General features: G+C 39.3%; 1 protein-coding gene across 1 annotated transcript in view; it reads right to left on the bottom strand.

The window, feature by feature from the left end:
* GLG1 (golgi glycoprotein 1) overlaps positions 1–21,316 on the bottom strand; it is a 74,647-nt gene that overhangs the window by 10,257 nt on the left and 43,074 nt on the right. Inside the window, exons 9-20 of the mRNA XM_016196518.2 lie at positions 17,565–17,686; positions 16,010–16,111; positions 14,006–14,159; positions 12,195–12,332; positions 9,837–9,923; positions 8,106–8,168; positions 7,289–7,402; positions 5,960–6,048; positions 4,905–5,022; positions 4,036–4,128; positions 1,879–2,016; positions 446–569 (exon numbers count right to left, since the gene is read on the bottom strand). Of these exons, the coding sequence (XP_016052004.1) occupies positions 446–569; positions 1,879–2,016; positions 4,036–4,128; positions 4,905–5,022; positions 5,960–6,048; positions 7,289–7,402; positions 8,106–8,168; positions 9,837–9,923; positions 12,195–12,332; positions 14,006–14,159; positions 16,010–16,111; positions 17,565–17,686 (1,342 nt within the window). The remainder of the gene's footprint in view (positions 1–445; positions 570–1,878; positions 2,017–4,035; positions 4,129–4,904; positions 5,023–5,959; positions 6,049–7,288; positions 7,403–8,105; positions 8,169–9,836; positions 9,924–12,194; positions 12,333–14,005; positions 14,160–16,009; positions 16,112–17,564; positions 17,687–21,316) is intronic.

Raw genomic sequence — 21,316 nt, 5'->3', positions numbered from 1 at the left:
AAAAATCAAGCAGACATCAACAACCTTCCCCACATGAGTTATTTTTGAAAATACTGAGAACAGAATATCCAACTCACCCTGCCCATTTAGTGACAAGGTCTTGCAACTCAAGAGATGAAATTTCTGTTCTAAAATGGATTACCCTTATATTTGCCTGCCACATGCATGACGTTTTATTAATTTCTACACTTTTCAAGAAATCTAGACCTGATTTCTTTTGTATGCCCTTCAAAGGCAGTTTCCTATTTTTTCAGCCTCTTCTTTCCCATGGTGTTCATTCTGTTCTTCTGGATACTATTCAAGGAAGGAGTAAGTCCTTTTGCTTATATCTAGGCTCTCCCTTAAAATTCACAAGCAACAAAGCACCTACAGTTTAATTAGACATGGATATGCCCACTCAGTTCCATTTAAGTGTAGGACCAAGAAAGCCAAGCCAAGATGTTACCTGTATTCTGGGTGATCTGGCGCTTGGTTATCATCTGTTTGCATTTGGGATCCATCAATTCACTGTTCTTATTTTGTTTCAAGCATTGCAACATGGTTTTGGAATCTGCTTCTGGACAGAATCTCTGCAAAGAATCAAAGTTTTCTAAAAACGGCTATCCAAATGTGGCAATTACCACCATCTGTATCACCTGGATCATCCATACATCTACTGAGAAGCTTATGACAGAAGCAGCCTCATGGCTAAGCCTGAATAAGCACTCAGCCTCAAGTTCACCGTTTTTGACCTATTCTCTACTGTAGCTCTCCATTTCTTTCTCCCACCTCAGTGCTTCCTACTTTGCATAGAGCTGATTCCTTACCTTCATGGCTGTTACATTACATGGCATCTCATGAGATTATACATTATTAAGCATGAATATAACATTGTACCAGGTGGCCAAATATCTACCCAATTCCAATGGGAAACTCAGGAATTACCCACTAACCAGTGTGAGCAGGGATGTGTGGAAAGGACCCATTTGGCTTATCTCTTAACTATAGGGCTAGCCTCTATACACTTCTTAGTGTCCTTGAAGTCAGAGCTCCATTTTGGACTAGTAAAAAAATTCCATCTCTACTGGCTAATTATAGTCTACTGACACCTGAATATGGGGATGTGGACTGTTGACTGATTTTTATGAAAGTCATCAAAGTCTTATGAGGTTCCCGCAAATCAAAGACCAATATTTCCACTTTTACAGAGCACTCAATTCTACGAGGCCCAGCTAAAGAGACTTCTAACTTTCACAATTCTCTTTGGAATTTATCTGATAGGGTGAAAAGTAGCACTTTATATTAAAGGGGAACTGAAATAAGGGGTCAGAACCTTAAGTTTAATCTCTCTATATATATGGATAGATCCAGGAACTGACATCTAGGTTTTCAAGTCAGCTCTGAGGTAGAGAATGTTCACTGGAGAAGTAAATGAAGCAAAAACCTTATAGAATGGAAAAGCCTTTTGATTGTGGTAGATTAATGATTAGGACACCTGAAGGTGGTTTTCTCAGTATACTACCACCAATCATCCCCCAAACCAATCATATATTCACTGGACCTCCAGTTACTTGTGGCTCAGGTCAAAGTGAAATCAGTTATCTTAGCTCACGGGTTCTCAAACTTGAGTATGCATCAGAATTGCCTGGAGAGCTTGTTAAAACAGAAACCTCCACTCCCAGAGTTTCTGATTCAGTAGGTCTGGGGTGGGGCCCAGGAATTTGTAGATCCCCAGGTGATGCTGATGCTACTGGTCTGGGACCAGACTTTTAGAACCAAGTCTTAGCTGCATAAACAACTGAAAATGGAAAGATTATATGAATTTGCTCTGACATTTAAAGAAGTTTATGCTGTTATTTTACTCACCCTGTGCTTAGCACTTGGTTTTGGATTTCTTACCTTTATCATCTGCTTGCAAACTCTCATGAGCGTATAATCTAGTTCTGGGTCCATCATCTCTGTCTCCTGCAGCTTAAAAACTTTCTGGTGGCAACGGGTACTTAGTTGCTTCTTGTTTTCTTTCAGACATTCAATAATCTAAGGAGTAAGAGTTATAGTCAAGTTAAGGGGAGTATCCGGGATTGATAATCCACATATCCTGACAGAAGCATTCAGATCCTAGTGCATCCCTATCTTTCTATCCAGGTATCTTCCATTTCTAATTCTTAGTAGTTAGAATCAGAATTTCCTTATCAAGGAGAACTATATTTACAGCTTTATAACTTCAGAGGTAATAGTAAACCAAACTATATAAAAATAATGGATGAATAGCAGGCTGCACTGAACTCTAAAGGCAAGGAAACCCACTCAGGATTCCTGGTTTCTTTTGCCTTCTAGAGCTGTTCCTTGTCAAGAGTCCTTCTGGAGCACAGATGAGGCTCTCTGACTTTCCCTGGAGCAACAACCCTGACTAGGGAGTAGGCACAAGCCAGGAGATTTAGTTCAGCTCACCACTTACCACCTGAGAATAGAGCATTACCTGCCAGGTATGAATCAGACCCAATCCTTACACCGCATAGGGCAAACTTATATAAATAAATAAGTACAATAAAAAAGAAGAGTGGATTAACATAAAAGCATAAAGTATATTATGCTAAGTGAAATAAGTCAATCAGAGAGACAAATACTGCCGTACAATTTCACTTATATGTGGAATCTAATGAACAAAATAAACTAATGAACAAAATAGAACTAGAGGCATGGATACATGGAGGACTGGCAGCTGTCAGAGGGAATGGGAGAGGGGTTAGGGATGGGGGTGGCTGAGTGGAGGTGGGCAAAGGAGGGGAAAATGGGGACATATGTAATCGTATCAATAATAAAGTTTTTTAAAAAAGCATAAAGTAGTCCGGGTGGCGTGGCTCAGCAGCTGAACATCAACCTATGATCCAGGAGATCACGGTTTGATTCCCGGTCAGGGCACATGTCTGGGTTTCAGGCTCGATCCCCAGTTGGGGGTGTGCAGGAGGCAGCCAATCAAAGACAACTTACCATTGATGATTCTCTCTCTCCCTTCCTCTCTCTGAAATCAATTAAAATATATTAAAAAATAATAAAAATAAAAAGCATGAAGTAGTATAGGATCAATTTTATAGGAGTGAATTAAGTATATCCTGAAACCTCCCCTTTCCTCTATCACCTGTAAACGATAAAGAAGGGGAGATGAAAAGCTACAGTAGCTAGGGCTGTAGCATAAAGTCACGAGACTTCTGTGAAATCCTCAAGGCACAACCAAGAATCATCAAATAACTGAGGAAAAAGGTAACAGAGCTATTAAAACATATTATTTAATATCCTCAGAACAATACAGAAGAAAATGGTAAATAACAAGCAAGAGATTATGAAAAGAATCAATTGCATATCTTGGGAATGAAAACTGCAGAAAGGCATGAATTCTGAGACTGAAAGAGCCAACCAGAATAAAGAAAAAAAAAAATACCTAATCACATCACAGTGAAATTACAGATCATTAAAGATAAAGAGAAAACTCATAGATTAACTATACAGAAATGAGAATCAGATTGACCTGAGACTCTGCATCGACAATACTAGATACAAGAAGATAACGAAGACATCATCTCAATGGAAAGCTCTAAGACAATGCCCTGAACTAGAAGAGGTAGCTGAGTCACTGGGAGAACATTAAAAAAAATCATTTGCTTGTACTTCATTCCTGATGATCCTGGGTAGGTCCCTGTTACACACATTTTTTTTTTTAAAGTTTCCCAGGTGATACTTGTGTGACCTTTAGTTAAGAACTGTGCAATGGGAACATAATGAGGGGATAATTATGGAGGTGCAGAGTGCTGGGAAAGTTATCGAGAGGAGGAGGCATATGAAGTATCAGTAAGAGGTTATTAGGCAGACAAGGTAACCTGAAAAAGGAAAGAGAGTAAATAGAACACAAAGGGAAACTTTGGGGAAAAAAGTCTGGCACAGCTCGTGGGGGGATGATTAGGCTGGATAGGATGCGATAAGGCCTATCCTACCAGAAAAGAATTATTAAAATGTCACCTTCACATTACTTTTGCAGTTAAAAAAATAACAAAAAGTTACCTGGGCATTGCCGTATTGCACTGTGGAACAGTAGTTCTTGATGTCACTCTTGCAGGCTTCATACAGATCTGGTTCCAGACGGATGTCCTCTGTCTGTATGAAAGGGAACCAGCATGGTAAAGGGAGGTTACTCTAAGATGGAGATGTCAAATGATCTACATGCTTATTTGTTGACTGTATCTGGTAAGCACAACTTCTACATAGCAAAGTAGCAGGAGAAAAGGGATTTAGTTTCAGTTCTGCCACTGTCTAGCTACATGGCCTTGGACTTCTTTTGAGCAATAGAATTTTCCTCTTATAGCGCACACTGTGGCTGACTTCCACTTCACCTTGTTGATCAGCTAGCTCATCAGTGCACAGCACTCCCCTGGAGGCTGCTGTTGGTCAGGGAGTGGTACAGACCTCAAACTGACAAATCAAATTGAAGGGAAGGATCTTTTTTTCATGCTGGGGAAGTTTCCCTTGTTTTTATTTTCCTGCTGGAGATGAATTTTGGAGCAGATGGCCCAGGTGTTGCAGGCAACTATTATGAGGGAAACTAGCCTTATGATGAAGCTGGTGGGAGGACAGCAGAGTAAAAGGGAGACAGCTGATCCTTGAGGACATTACTGATACAATGACTGTATCACATGCTTACAGCCCGTCTTACTTTGGTCTTCCAGTTACGTGCTGTAAAAAACATTTTATCGTTCAAAAAAAAAAGAGTAAAATAAGAAGCTGTCATACTGTAAAATTTTACCACGTGGCTCCAAGTCTTAACTATCACAATAGTGGCTAAAATCTTTCCATGAAGCCCTCACTCCTCACCCAACTTTTTATCCCCTGCCCCTGGGGTTTCTGGGAGTTGAGGCAGTGGTTTGGGGCATTACCATCTCTAGCTCCTCCACCCGCAGCTGCTTGCGGCACTTCAGGGACACCCTGTGTTCTTTGGCTTCCTGCAGAGTGTCATTGCGCACGGTGGTGCTCAGGCAGATCACCACGTCCACCCTGCCAAGGAAAAGAGAAGGCCTGAGACTGGCTGGAGCCAGAAGGACAGACGTCTGAGAGCTGGGCTGGGCCAGGAGCAACAGCACCTCCCAGAACTCATGACCCCCTTTACCATGTTTTTGAATGCCTTTCCTGTAAGTCTCGCTGTTTTTAGAGCTCTACAAGCAGCAATTTGACTGTATAGGTCATAAAAGTTGGGCCACAGCACAAATGCTGACTATATTCCTGACTGGCAGGGAGGCCAGAGAGGGAACGTGTGTGCAAGGACAGTTCCACACTTGTTTTGTTAAAAACGTGTGACCAGAGAGGAATGCTGCTCTTAACTCTGGACTGTGACTTTGATGTACTGTGAAACCCATTCCTGAAAAGTATGGAAACCTGAGCAAAATAGGAACTTGGTTTATACGCGAGGAAATATGTTCTAGAAACATGCCTTTGCAAAGAGTTAACACAGAAGGATTTGGGTAGCCATGCTGTACAAACTCCTTACACTGCTCACTAAGATGAATGAAGTTTTTGTTTCTTCACTAGATCTCTAACCCAGTAAAAGCCTCTGCTCCTTCCCCGAAGAGATGACATAATGGAGTTACGTCAGGAGGAAGTCAGCTAACATCCTGTAGTCACACTGTAACTTGTTCCTCTAAGTACACAATCTTATCAGCTCTACCAGTTGCATAGCCTGAACTGGAAAAACTGAAAATGCTTCTTTAGCCTATAGGCTTTCCACATCAGAACTACCACCACCGGTCATGGTTCTCAGCAGCTATAAAGATGATGGCCAGATAATGTGGTATTTGGCCACACTTCCATAGGAGTGCGCAAGGAGACCTCCTCCTGGGCTACCAGACAGCAGGAGGCCGCCTGACACCTTGGGTATTCATTCAGTAGCTAAGAGGGGTTTTAGAGAAGCAGAATGAATCAATTAAAAGGTACATACTTCTTCTTTATGTTGGGGCAAAGTTTCAGCACGTCCTCTTTGCAGGCCATTTTAAACTTGTAAGAGAACCTAAAATCCTTCATCTGCACCTAAAAACAACGATGAGAAAGAAAATCAGCAGCTCTGTGGCAAGTCCTAAGTCAGCTTTCTGGGCTCTGAATGACTTGCCCCAGTCTCCCACAGGCTTCATGAACTGCCAACCTCCCCATTCCTCCCTCTGCTATGACCACACCAGTTCCCTGCCATTCCAGTCACACAAATGCTGTTCCCTTGGCCAAAAGAACCCTTCTCCCAGATTTTCCCACGGTTTTCTCTGCCACTTCCTTGGCATTTCTATTTAAGTACCTCCTTCTGAAGTCCCGTCTCTTTCGCCCTCCACCCCTTACGCTGCGTTACTTTTCTTCAGAGGCTCACCTGAGGCTGTATTACTTGTAAACATGTTTTGTGTCTTTTTCTTACTAAAATATAGGCGACAAGGGCAGGGCTTGTGTGCTCCATCACTGCCCCGGGTGCACACTCCCGAAGGCCTTCAATCTGGTTGTTTAAAGCTAATGCTCGGAAGAGGGCAGTTTTAAAGACACCTGGATTTTGTCCTCAGGCGAGGAACTGCTTGCTTTACCAGAGGCACCTCCTCAGACACATGGTAACAACGAAGAGTGGGTTTAGCCTTCTCATTATGACAGGCCTGAGCATTATGATTAAGAAAAGAAATAAAAGGCTGAATCCAGTGTATTGATACATATTTGGGCCACTGAAATGAACACTCAGCCAAAACAGCAGATCTCACTGATACTGTTAAAGGAAAGGCTAAAATACCTTAGGCCTGGCTGGGTATGGCTCAGCAGTTGAGCATTGACCTAGGATCTAGGAGGTCGGGGTTTGATTCCCGGTCAGGGCACATGCCCGGGTTGCGGGCTAGGTAGCTGATCAATGACTCTCTCATCATTGATGTTTCTATATCTCTCTCTCCCCTTCCTTTCCTCTCTGAAATCAATAAAGGTATGATTTAAACACACACACACACACACACCCCCCCACAAAAAAAAACACAACCCCTTAGGAAAGCAAGCGATGTGACTAAAGCAGGAAATGCCTGTTTACTTGTCTCTATTCCCAATGGACTGCATGCTCCCTAAGGGTATGAACTATGTATTTATCACTGAACTTCGAGGAGCCTAACAAAGTGTCTGGCCATAGCAAATAAAAACCACATTTAATGAGAACAAAAAACAATTTTTCACAGGAGGTGCTCTGATGTTCTAAAAGAGGAAGGCATTCAGTAACCATACGAGCAGTCTAGAAAAGGAGGCTCTGCCAGGTGTTACTGACCAGCTGAAAGTGGGTGACTCCAATGGCGCACTTCTCATTCATGTCCTTCTGGTGCTTGTTTTGTATCAGACACTCCATCAGGTCCCCAGAGTCTATCTGGTTATCTGCCACATCCTGCAAAAGGCAGTGCACATTTATACTACATCTGTAATACCTAATAAACAAACCTTGTATCCCAGGCTATGAAAAATGCAAACAAGGCTGATTCTAGAGCCTTTGCAAACAAGGTATGTATTAAATTATGTCAAAATAAGCCTCAGAAATTACAAGGGACAAACATCTGGGGAATAAAATTTACACAGCAAGCTGCCCTGCATGAAGCTCCAACAAGAACATGTACTACGCTGTGCTTTTACTCCTTTGCTTCCTGGTTGTCAGATCCTCATGGTTCCTGAGTGTGTTTTGCTCTCACAATTTAGGTAATTCAATAAGTGAATAAAGTAATAAAGTTTGCTCAATATCCAGGTACAAGAAGACAGCTGGAAGGGGAAGCCACTGTTACTGTGAACGAATCCTGAGCGGATGTACTGGAAGCAACTCAGTCATGCTCATGGGGGCTTCTCCAGTTCTTCTTTTCTTATAAAGGGCATCTCAACAACTGCTGCTAAGCACATATCTGGGAACCTACAAAGGATAATCAAATAGGTTTCCCGGGATGGTGTCATCCCCTCTTGCTTTTGTTTACATCTTCAACTTCTCAAAGTTGGCCACAAAGGAGTAACATGCTGAAGACAGAGATGATCCAACACACTTGGGGGCCAGAGTCCTAGTAAATTCAGTTCTGTTTCTAATCCTTGTTTCTCCACAAATCACTTACGTGACAAAAGTTCTGAATTATGGGCTCGCAGGCTCTCATCAGCAAGGCTTCTATCTGAATATCCTGTAGAAGATTAAATATATTAATTCTGCCTTAGAAAGAACCAAGGGTGGGAAGAGGAGCAGTTTCTTTCTCTGACTCTATAGCATCTGATGGGCAAATAGTCTGTTATGCACATTTGTAGTCTATTCTAGTCTTTAAGTTAGATAGCCCCATCAGCATAGATGGGGCTATCTGCACCTCCATTATACTTTGAAAGGCAAGTTTTCTAGAAGGAGATGCAGAATTAAGAGGAGCCCTGGCGGGTGTGGCTCAGTGGTTGAGCACTGACCTATGAACCAGGAGGTCACAGTTCCATTCCTAGTCAGGGCACATGCCCGAGTTGTGGGCTCAATTCCCAGTAGGGGGCATGCAGGAGGCAGTCTATCAATGATTCTTTCTCATCATTGATGTTTCTATTTCTCTTTCCCTCCCCTTCCTCTCTCTGAAATCGATAAAAGTACATTAAAAAAAAAAAAACACAAGAAAGAAGCCCTGGCTGGTGTGGCTCAGTTGGTTGAGGGTCGTCCCATGCCCTGAAAAGTCACTGGTTCAATTGCTGGTCAGGGCACATACCCAGGTTGTGGGTTTGCTTCCCGGTCAGGACACCTACCTAGGTTGGGGGTTCAATTCCCAGTTGGGGCTTGTATGGAAGGCAACTAATTGATGTTTCTCTCTCACACTGATGTCTCTCTCTTTCCCTCTCCCTTCTTTTCTCTCTAAAATCAATAAGCATGTCCTTATGTGAAGAGTTTTTTAAAAAAAGAAGAGAGGAGAAAATATTTAATAATAATAATACTGGAGTATATAAAGCCTTTCAAGTTTTACCAAAAAGCTAAACAGTTCAAAATGAAAACAGGGGTAACTGACATCTTTCTTTAGTTTATGAACTCCTAAACCACATCACTATCCTCATAAGCCCATATGGACCATGTGAATGGGAGAGGAGATGACAGAAGATGAAAGAAGGCAATAAACTTTTAAAAACTGGAAAGTAAAAAAAAAAAAAAAAACAAAAAAAAAAAACTAATGGAGAGTGTAATTTTATGTATTGCTAATTTTGACAATTCAAATAGTTCTAAAAGGTTTATGATTAAAAAACAAACAAAAAACAATTTCCTGTTTCCCTGATTTCTGCCCCACAAGACAATATAAACATTTTTAGCTGCCCCCTCCCCAATAATAATCTCTGTATTTTAAATAATATGCCTATGCTTATGAAGTTTTTAATTTTACTTTTTATATTTTAGTGGGTTTCAGGATGGAACAGGGATAAACACGTGTATTCAATCTTCCATGTTTAACTAAGTCCCAGGCTTTTATTTTATTAAACACGCAAATATTACCAAATGACCTAATTGAAAAAGCTGAAGATAACAGAAATGCTTAGACTCTTCTTGAATGTGGTTAAGAGATTTAAAGTATAGCTGCTATCTTTTCTTAAAGGGGGAAAAAAAGATTGGTTTAATCACTGTGATAAGTCTAATTTATGAAGTAAACCAAAGGGCAAAATGATAAAAGTGTTTTTCTGGAAAAATGATAAAAGGGTTCAGAAAGCATCACAATATTCTTTATAAAGCAAACAGAATCTGATGGTTTCTTTTGTTTTCCAGAGCATCTAGAAACAGGACCAAGAATAAAGGAAAGGCTGCTGACAGGGCACTCTCCTTCTGTGAACTGCAAACTGCTTACCTCAGATTCTAACTCGGTGAGGTTGCCGACTATATCTCTGCACTCTACAGCCAAGTCATCAAGATGATCCTGAAGGCACTCAAGCTCCTGCAAACAAAAAGGCAATCCCTTGGGGTTTGTCAATTACACAAATGACCCAGGGAAGCTGAGATATCAGCGTCTACTTCCTTTTCAGCGGTTCTCCTTTTCTTCTCTTTTTAAAACTACTTCACTGAACACAAGTTTTATTTATTTCCCAAACTGGGATGGTTAGAAAGATAATTACTTGATGTAATAGGGTGGTTAGCAGGGTTAAGCCATGTAAGTCCTCTAGAAAGCCAAATTGAGAAGTCTGATGAGAATTGATGTTCAGGTGTCCTCGGAGTCTAAAAATCTTACCAGGCCTTTATTCCATTCCATCAACACCCTGCCATTCCTTTTTTTCCTGTGTTTTGATAATGATCATTGGACAACAAATTCAGTGAAAGACATGAAATATTTAAAACTCTTTTATGGGCAAAGTACACTGGGACTCAGGTTCTTAAACACAACATAGAGCTGAAAGTTCCTGCAAATCAAATCTGGGATTCTAACCTAAGCCCACATAAAATGACCCTCTGAGGAAAACTGCAAAACAAGTGAGCATACTAGGGTTTCGGTATCTAAAAGCTATCTTGTCTGGGTTTTGACACTAAGCTGGAGCTACCTTGTAGCATCAATTACTAGTTCTCTTAGAAATTTCGAGGTTTTTAAGTACAACATCAGCTCATTTCCCCAAAACACATCAACAACTATTTCTCAGCAAAGGACTTTGTTAAAGGACCAAGTTTAACTTACTAACTTAACTATTCTGCAAGAACCTCTCTGTTTTGAAATTAGAATGGGAAGGGAGGAGAAGGGCTACAGGAATTACACAACCCTCAAAGGAAAATGAGTAATACTTTTGGGAGTAAAATAAATGGCTAAGGGAAAAATTCCATTCATGGAATCCTGTCCGAAGTTTAGCTTCACAGGGATGTGCTGCAACAAAATGCAGCTTTCTCAATGTTACTTTACAAGGAGTATAAAAGGAACTGTTTCCTGGGGTTCTGTATGACAAGATCCCTTGTTTCATTAGACAGAGGCAGCAGAAAGCAAAACAATAGGCATTTTCTAACAATAAACTTGACAGAGCTGTAGGAGGGCCAGGAAGTAGATTGCTAAAAATTGTATTCCCAGGCTCAACAGATCTGTGTAGGCAGCCATTGCTTCTTAAAAATGTCCAATTCCTGCACATGTGACTTTGCAGTAGTTTAATCCCAGAGAGTGTTTTGGAGTGGTAAAAAGGGAACCTGGAAACCTGTATTCACGCCTTGTTCTGGTATCATTCATTGCATGCATGTAATTCTTGGGGGCTGCTCCTTCTCTATACTTATCTGTATGGAAGGTGGTTATAATATAATGGAACAAATGCCTGGATAGGATTAGACCTGAGTTTTAGGTAAGGAAGTCAACACACTTCACTTCTCTGAGCCTCAATTTCATCAATTACTAGATAGAAAAAGTCCATTCTTACATTCCTGTAGGACTGTTGAAGGGCACCCACACTAATTCATGCATACAAGTATTACATGTATATGTACATATGTATATTCTGCCTTCTCTCCAAAAGGCTTAATGTGGCTTATAAAAGTGAGAAAAGAAAAAAAAGGCAAGATAAAATAAATAAAAAATAAGTAAGAAAGAGGAAAGAAATGGAAATTATGTTAAGAAAAGTGGAATGGAGCAAGTAATAAGTTAGTACATAAAACACCTTATATATACTTGCTAGAGGCAGGCCATACCTTTCTTTGACTCCAGGCTTTTTAAGAGGCAACACAAAGAGGGAAAACAATCAATTACAAAATAATATAAAAACAAACTAACTGGTCAGGCTGGCATGGCTCAGTGGTTGAGCACTGACCTATGATCCAGGAGATCACGGTTTGATTCCCAGTCAGGGCACATGCCGGGGTTGCGGGCTTAATCCCCAGGAGGGAGCATGCAGGAGGCAGTTGATCAATGACTCTCTCATCACTGACATTTCTCTCTTTCTCCCTCTCTTCCTCTCTCGGAAATCAATAAAGACATATTTTTAAAAAAATAATAAAAAATAAATAAAATCGTTCACTTCAAAACAAAAACAAACTAACTGCTTAGGAAAAGTACAATTATTCCTGATTATAGAGACCAAACAGAAAATTTTCCTGAGGATTTCTTATAGAGAGACCATCAAATAATATCATAAATCATGTCTGTGAAGTAAACAGAAATGGATTTTATGGGGTTTGTACTCTACATAAAATGTTAATCATGAATATTATTATGACAATAAGATAAACAGGTAACTATGTCACCTACCTGTCCGGTCTCTGTTTTTTCACTGCACCATTTGCCCAGATCAATTAGGCACTTATCCTGGAGTGCAGGATCCAGCTTAACGTCCATGGCACGCTGGTGTAGGATCCTTTGAACTTCAGCTCGGCACTCCCGTGAGAGCTACATAAGAACAAGCAAAGCACTCTAAAGGTGCCAAAACCAAAACCAAAAGACACTTGATAATGTCAGGAAACTACCAAATAACTTTATACCTTGAATATCTTCCAGAATAAGAATTAAATGTTCTAGGAGGCTTCTAAAAACATCCCTCTCTTGGAATGAGATTATACATTTGGCCTATTCAAATATATTATATGAAACTTCTTTTTTTCAGAGTATCCTGATAAAAAGTTAACTGAATTTGTTCAGATTAGATTAGAGTTTTAATTTAGCATAATTAACTTATTACTCCAAGAATGTAGAGTAGAATGCTAGGTCTAATTCAGGAAAGAATACACATGTGTCAGGAGAACTGAGTTCAAATTTACCTAAACTCAGAACAAGCAGGCAACATCAGAAGCAAGTTACCACAGGTCAGGACCAGACTCTTCTAGATGAGTTGAAGAGAATTAGCAGAGGGTGAAACAGATGAAAACTAGTATTTTTGGAAGGGTTGTGAGAAAGCTGTCATTGACAGGTACAGATAGTCTCTCTTCCTAAAAGGGCCCATGCACTCGGGGTGTGTGTGTGTGTGGGGGGGGAGTTGGAGAGTAACTGCTTAATGGGCATGGGGTTTCTTTTTGGAGACATGGAAATATTTTGGAAGTAGACAGATGTGGTGGTTGCACAACTTTGTCAATATACTAAATACCACTAAATTTTTTCTCTTTAAAATGGTTCATTTTGTTATATGAATTTCAACTCAATTTTTAAAAGAAATGTATTTTTAAAAAAGACAGCTTCCAACCCTTTCTTCTGCCTCCTACTATAGTCACTACCAAGGTGCTAGCTCCTGTGATTAATGATAGGTTCATCGTAAGAAAAAGGAAACAACGAATTCCCTTATTTCCTTACATAGCAGTATAAAAACTGAGTTAAGACTACAGTAACTGAAGTATAACATTTCCTTCTATCTAGGTCTCTTCATTCTGAATACTAAACTTAGTCAGACTTTTGAATTAAGCTCAGAAGGGGTATTTGTTAACATGTATGTGAAATAATACCTTCTCTATTTTCTGTAACAAATGCAGGACTAAAATGCAATAGAGTATCTCAAAGGCTTCAAAAGACCATCTGGGAGAGCAAGCAGCATGTCAGTGTGGCACCAGAAGGCAGTAAACATTGCCCGAGAGCCAAACACACACAAATATCCCAATAAGAGATAGCAATTAGGGCAGACAAATACCAAGAGACTGGGGTATGGAGGTTTCTGCTCCAACCAGTGTGCTGTGAGAGAGGCCTATTAATATAAGCATTATGTGTTCTGATGCCAAGAGCAGAAGACTAAAAACCATTTGTATCTTGGCTAAGAGCTAATGGATCTTTAAAGCTAAATAACATTAGGGCAGCAGAACTTAAGTGTCTATTTGTGATTTAGATTTCGGTAATTTAAAGAAAAAACTGGAAATGTTCTGACTCACTTTGTTAAAAATGTAAAATCAGGCGGAAAGAAGTTGGTAGAACACTCTATGTACACTCACTGAATGAAAACATTTTCTAGTAGTGCAGCAACCCCTCCCCACCAGATACACTAACAAAGTTTTCCTAGGATGGCAGAAACCAGAACAATATGCAGCAAACTAATTAAAAAAACAAATGACGATGAGAAGAAATGAGTCAATAGTGACGCGTACCCTCCTTCCCTGTTCCTCGGTACGGTAGGCATGTCTATACAAGCAAGAGAACACAGCTCCAGGAGGCATAAGTTCGCTGGTTTCATTCCAACCGTGGGTGTGGCAAAGACGAGAAGCATCTCCCTGGCACTTGCGGTATAAGACAGGGTCCAGCCTATAAAGTTAAAAGATAAACACTCTTACTATATACCCTTCCTTCCAACACCTGCTAAGGGTTTTTACAATGTGCTTGTATATTCATTAATAGTCACCTCCAGCCTGGCCAGGTGGCTCAGTTGGAGGGTCTTCCCTGACACCAAAAGGTTTTGGGCTCGATTCTCATCAGGGCAAAATACCTAGGTTGTGGGTTCAATCCCCAGTCAGGGTGTGTACGAGAGGCAACCAATTGATGTTTCTTTCTCTCTTCCCCTTCCTCTCTCTCTAAAATTAATAAAAACATATCCTCGAGTGAGGATTAAAAAAAATTATTATAATAATCCCCTCCAGCGTAATGGAGACAACAGGTAAGCAAAAGCATGTTCTAAAATTTGTTCTTCATGAACACATAGTGGTCAATCTGCAGAAGTTTGTTAACCTTAGTACAGAAGATAGAAGTTCTGCCTCAAAGTGGTTATCTTGGCTATGTAAGGCACACATTTCAATAACAGACTCAGCACTAACATACCCTGGTTGAAATGAGAAAATAAGGGTTGTAGCTATCAGCAGGCAATTCACAACTTTTTACTCAATGATTTTTTCTAAGTATAAATGAAGTTCAATCCTACTTGATATACTAGATTCAGTAAGATCAGGAAATGGCAAGATAAAGAGAATCATTCGACTTCCTTTCCAGTGAAACTGTTCCTCTTCTTTTTCCCATGCAAAGTAAGGCCATTATAATTTTAGTTTACCTGAATATGCTCATCAATTTCAAAAACTTGACATTTAACTTTGACTCTGGAGACAGTGCTACTTCTCCGAACTAGACCAATGGATGCTTAATTCTGTCCATATTATAAGGTCAATTTTGGGGGAGGGCTACTTAATGGAAGGAGAAAGGCTAATAATATTTAATGAGTAGCTTTTAAGCCTATGAAGCATTTTTTGATCGTGGCTGAAGGAATTACAGAAGAGGGAAAAACATGATTTTGTTAAAGTAGTAAACTCAGTAAACTCTGTTACTTTAGTTTAGATGGCCTGAGTAAGCACGGGAAAATTCCCCCCCAGCTTTCTGTAGTCTTTTCCAGAGCAGAAACAGAAACAGAAATACACAGAATCTTTAAGCAATCTTTATAGTAAAGTATGTGGGTAAAACATATTAATCACCAGAAAAAGTTAATGACCAAAGTACAATGGCTTAAACAACTGAATCAGGAAGGAGCTGAACTTGGGAAGCAGGACGAGCAGCCTGATCCTACTGACTGCTTTGGAGGTGGGAAGGGAAAATAAGACCTGGAAAGAGGAGGGAATTGCAGCCAATAAATTACAGTGATTCTGACAGTAATAGATCCTTCTGCTACCCCGTCTCCTTCCCCTATTTTCTGGCTAACAGGATGAGAAGAGAATCAAGTTGTTACTTATTGATAAGAGCTTCTTCAGACAGAATAAATTCAATAACTTTGAATAGTTAAAGAAATAAAAGCAAATTCCCAAACTCAGTGCAAATCGATAAAAATAAAAATGTACTATTGTCTACTTAGAGATATATCTGAAGACACTTCTTCTGCCCCAAAGGTGCCAAGTTCTTTCTAGACAGATATTTGTGGTATCAGAAATTTTTGATCCTTCCAAAGTAGCAGTGAATGGGGATTCTTGGGGACAGACCTGCAGGGCTTCCTCTGCTTTTAGATATTGTTCTGAAAGTAAGAAAGTGGTTTTTCAGAGGATTAAAGTTGTCAGCTATTCCAGAAATTAACAAAAACAAATTCCTATTGATTATTAAAAAAAAAAAAAAAAAGCAAGGGATACTGACTACACAGGAGAACAGGCCGAGGCTTATACTTACTCTGTTTTCAAAATACTCACTTCCAGTCCCGGGAGATGAAATACTGCAGCTCTAACAGACGGTGTTCACAGTCTTCTACCATTTTCTCTGTGTATAAATGTTCCATCAGGCATGAGAGGATCCTGGGCATAAAACAGGGGTGAAATTGTAACAAGAGATAGAAGAGTTCTGACAACATATCCAGAACTTCCAATCAGTATTTCCTTGGTCTGTAGAAAAAGCCATTCTGTTATTTTCCTAGGGCAATCAGGTACTTATTCACCCTGACAGTGATTAAATTAAGCCTTCTATCAGCTTCAGAGCCATTCAGCACTTAGGAATAAGTTTGCACAAGATCCGTGTGCAGCTGCTTTGTTTTTAACTTTTTACTATGAACATTTTCCAACACTCACAAAAGTGGAGAATCATATAACATCTACCTTTCCTTCCCACAGCTTTATCTACCTATGGCCCAGGTTGTTTTAATGCTGTCCCTCATTGCTAGTATTTTGAAGCAAACCCCAGATACCATATCATTTTGTTGTAAATACTACAGCACGTTTCTCTATAATATGAGATCATAATATCATTAGCTACCAAAAGAAATTAATTTAAAAAATCCATAATATCATTCAAAATCCTGTCAGTTTTCAAAATTTTCCAATTATTTCATGCCTTTTTACATGTTTATTCAAATCAGGACCTGGAACAGGTCCACATATTATATTTAACTGGTAGTATCTTAAATCCATTTTAATCTGTAGCAGTTTCCTCCTTCCTCCCTCTCCCTCACCCCCTTTAGAGTTGATGCAGTTATTTTTATATTGGTAAATATGCTTAATTAGTCTTAAGTATGTTTGTCTATCTTCTCCAACCACACAAAAAGCTTTATGGAAGAATACGTTTTTTTAATCCCCGATCACAGCATGAATAGCAGGATGATGATAAACATGGACTACATTCATTTTACTGTTGGTACTGTCAACTGTAGGCTATAAAGATTTTTGCAGAATGGGAAACCTGTTCTTACTTGCAACCTGGTTTTAAGAGCTGTTTGCATATCACATGGAATAAAACTAATGCATGCAATTCAAATACTTCATTATAGAATTTTACAGCTTTCCTAGATCTCGGATAAAACTTCAGAGTTCCTTTTGACCATGATTCCCGCTTCCAATCAACACACTGTTCTATATTTCAATGAAAATTAATTACTCTCTGATGATCACCAAGTAGCCAATATATATGAGTCAATATACAAAACAGGATGAAAAGTAGAGTCAAGCATGTGTTACTTTCTCCTGAGAGCTCCTTTCTCTCCTTTTTATTTGACCATTACAATGGAATTATTCTGTGACCTAATGTACAGGCCCACCTATGCTCAGTCACTGTCAACAAATATCATCACAACGCTGGGTCTAGGTGTCTCCACATGACAGATGAGGCAGAGGTGAACTCTCAATTCCCATACTAGTTTCAACAAAAGTTGGTATGTTTGCTGTTTAACAAAATCTCAGTTATGATGCTGAATGTTCCCTGTGCTACACTGCCAAGTAAAATACAATATGGATAAATACCACAAACAAGATAACCTACATTGGGTCTCCCGATCTTATGTGTTTGCAGGCAGTCTGTATTACAGATTCACAAGCTTCATTCAAAGCTCTATCAATGCGGTAATCGGCACCAGGGTCAGTCTCCTGAATCAGTGTTTGAAGCTGGATTTAAAAAAAAAATAGGAAGGAAGAAATAAAGTCACTTACACATCAGGGAAGAGCACTGTCATCTCTTCATACAACCAGTTACTAAGTGTGGTATATCACAAGGTACTACAAGTGTCACTAGCCAAGTTCAAGAGCTCTTGCGAAATACTTTCCAACTGGTTTCTCTACCTTGATCGAGAGTTTTTCTGTTCAAGCCCCTGTGGGGATTACTTGCCTACCAGTTTGAATCATCCCTGGACATTTGCAAAACAAAAGGTCTTTACAATATAAAGGCTGCCTTTTCCCTCATAACTGCCTATATATTAACCAGATTACTAAATCTGACACTCAGAGCCAAGCAAGAATTGAGCGGAGAAGAGTAAATAGAAGTGATTTCCAGTTAGGGACCTAATTTGGTCAAAAGAATCTAAAATTTAAATTTTGCTGCAAAGACACTGGCATTACAAGTGTACTCTGCTTTATTAAAGATAGATGTGAGATTTCATTTAGCTTGCAAGAAATATCAATTACAAAAAATAAGAATATAACACTTATAATTTCCTATTTTCCCTCAACAATCTTTTATATAACCAAGAGGAAAACCAGGCCTCGTTCATTATAAGTACAAAGAAGAATATTTGTCATTATGCAGTTGAAAATGAGAATATAGTCTTTAACATCTACTTCTGCTTGGTCTATGCTTTATTATGAAATAAAGAGAAAGTATGAGATGTGCCTTGGATTCTTTTTTCCTGTCTCTGAGGAGAAAGCAGTTGGGGCACAGAGGAAACAGTTCTAAATTAAGGATCAGAAGACCTGAGTTCTATTAATAGCTCTGGCTCTGCCAGGTATTAGCTTTGAGAACATGGGCAAGTTGATTAACCTCTAAGTTTCAGTTTCTCTAACTGCAGAGGATTATAAGAATATACAGCCCAGCCGGGCGAGGCTCAGCGGGTTGAGCATCGACCTAGGATCCAGGCAATTGGGGCTCGATTCCCAGTCAGGGCACATGCTCAGGTTGTGGGCTCTATCCCCAGTTGGGGGGGTGCAGGAGGCAGCCCATCAATGACTCTCTCATCATTGATGCTTCTATCTCTCTCTCTCCCTCTCCTCTCTCTGAAATCAATAAAGATTTTTTTTTATTTTAAAAAAGGAATATACAGAGGCTGTATAAACTGCAAGCATTTGACAGATATGAAAGATCATTATTACAACAGATGGGTAACAGATGGTGTTTTGGGGTGAGAATCTTAAATAACAGAGAGCAAATCTGAAAACTATAATCCTAGTTTGGGTTCCTTTTTTCCAAGTTAAAGACTTGGAGCCCTTTTTTGTCACAGGTTTAGCCTTTCTCTTCAAGAGCCTTCTCTGATCCTCATACATTTGACCTACAATCCCACAGGGGCTCATACGAAAATACTGACCCCATCACATATTGATCAGAATACAGATCAAAAGGAAATGAAGAAAGAAAACCCCAATTCTGTCTATTCTAAAAGAAGTCAATAATCAAGATGAGAGAAATAGGAAAAATTTCCAGTATTCTGGAAATCTTGGTGGCAGTTTGGAGAAGCTACAAAATGCTGTGGCTAGTAGGAAAATTACTGTCAAAGGATTATAGATTTTAGTAATGACATTTGTTGAAAAAGGCCAAAATATTTATATCTTTTTCTGAGGGAAACTATAGGCATCATGGGAGTCTGTAAGTCTCTATAAAAACTATTAGTTAAATATCCATGATTGATGACTGACAAACTTGGAGAATTCATGATGAATGCACCAGACTGTGGCTACTAAAAGGAGGCAATGAATGCCCTACAGACTCTAGTAGGCTAAGGACTCAAGGGATCATTGCCACTCTGGAATCCAGTGACAACAGTGTGGGAAATAAACGCTAAGAATGTAAACTGCAACATGATTATACATCTACTCAAGCACCTGATTGCTTAGGAAAAACCTGGGGAAATGCTTCTAGGAAATGAGTAGTCTAGAGAATAGACTGGACATTCATCTTTGGCCTGAGGCTGGGCCCACACTCATTCGACCATAACTGAAGAGAATTTAATAAGTTCATGATTATGGTGCATTTGGAAACGTATGTTCTCATTAAGATAACATTAGCTTTTATGCTTCACAGTTTACTATTTGCTAAATCGAAGCACAGCCAAGCAAAGAATAGGGAAAATTAATGGTCAACCACAGACAGGTATGAAAGTCTACTGTATCAGGGAAGGAAACTTTGAAAAAGAAAGAAATCCACTCAAATAAATTATTTCAAAACATTCCTCCATTTGGCTGAGGTTGGATAATGTAGTAGAAGACTAAGAAATTTCCCCCCCCTTTCCTTCAATTCCGAAAAACCACAAATCCAAAAAAACCAAATAAAGTGTTTGTTTCCCACTTGGCTAAACTTAACGTGGGCAAAACCACATAATTCACTATTTAAGGCTTGAGCTCTAGATTGGAAAGCACTTTTATTCTGGGCACAAAGGATGAGGTGGGCAGGACTTATTTACCTTTCAAGCTGTTGAGTCGTCAGCTCTTTTAACAAGCTAAATTTCAAAAAGCCCTGGAGGTTAGCTAGATGCTTCGAAATAAAGGCAAAACTACTTATTTTCTTTTTTCTGTACACCTTAGTACAAGTGTAGCTTCAGTAGAAAATATAGGTTTATTCCTAACCACCCCTTCCCCTTTCCATGCTGCATTAAGGATAAAATGCTAATATAGGATGTTTGAATTCTTGGTCTGAGCCCAGGCACATACACTGTCACAGAGGTTCCTAGGACAACCACCAGCAAGAACTGCTCCTGAAGAACTACATCCAGAAGCTTTCTGTCTAGCTGGGCTTGGTATTTTGGAGAAGAAGCTACATTTGTCCATTCTCCCACCATGGGATGTATTAAATTACAATTCACTCTGGGTCAGGGTAATAGAAGTTACGGTGAAATTTTACTCCATATCAAAATTCTATGGAAACTTTGCATTTCAGACTGTAAATTGTGATTTTACATGATTAACAGAAAAATAAAATTCAAGTAATATTAGATTTTTAATAAAAATGCCAACAACAAAATAAAAGACTAATGAATTGTGTGTGTTTTTAAAGTTTCCCTGAGGAAGAGATAGATAAATTTATTAAAATATAAATGGCTGGGTAGCTCATTAAATTAGAAAGTTGAGGCTCAACTTTCTATATTAATGAAATAGAAACAGAGACATTGTATTTATAAACTTTATTTTTTATTATTTTAAAAAATTTTATTTATCAGTTTTAGAGAGAGGAAGGGAGAGAGAACCCCTGATTTGTTGTTCCGGTTATTTATGCATTCATTGATTGATTCTTGTATGTGCCCTGACTGGGGATCGAATCCACAACCTTGGCATATTGGGATGACACATTAACCAACTGAACTACCCGGCCAGGGCTTAACTTTATATTATGTACTTGATTTGTAGTTACTCACTGTTTATAACCCTGAACAAGAATAACTTTATCTTCTCAAGCCAAGTATGCTAATTTTTTCTAACTATCTTTATAGAACTGATTGTAGAGTTTGGAGGTAGAAAAGAAAGGCCCTTCCACATACAGTTGCCTTAGTCTAACAAGAAAAGATAGTATGATTTTTGAAAACAACATGCTTTCTT

This window comes from Miniopterus natalensis, chromosome 18, assembly GCF_054644295.1.
Source record: "Miniopterus natalensis isolate mMinNat1 chromosome 18, mMinNat1.hap1, whole genome shotgun sequence".
Lineage (NCBI taxonomy): Eukaryota > Metazoa > Chordata > Mammalia > Chiroptera > Miniopteridae > Miniopterus > Miniopterus natalensis.
The sequence above is the reverse complement of the archived record's forward strand: the minus strand, read 5'-3'. Positions and strand labels throughout refer to the sequence as shown.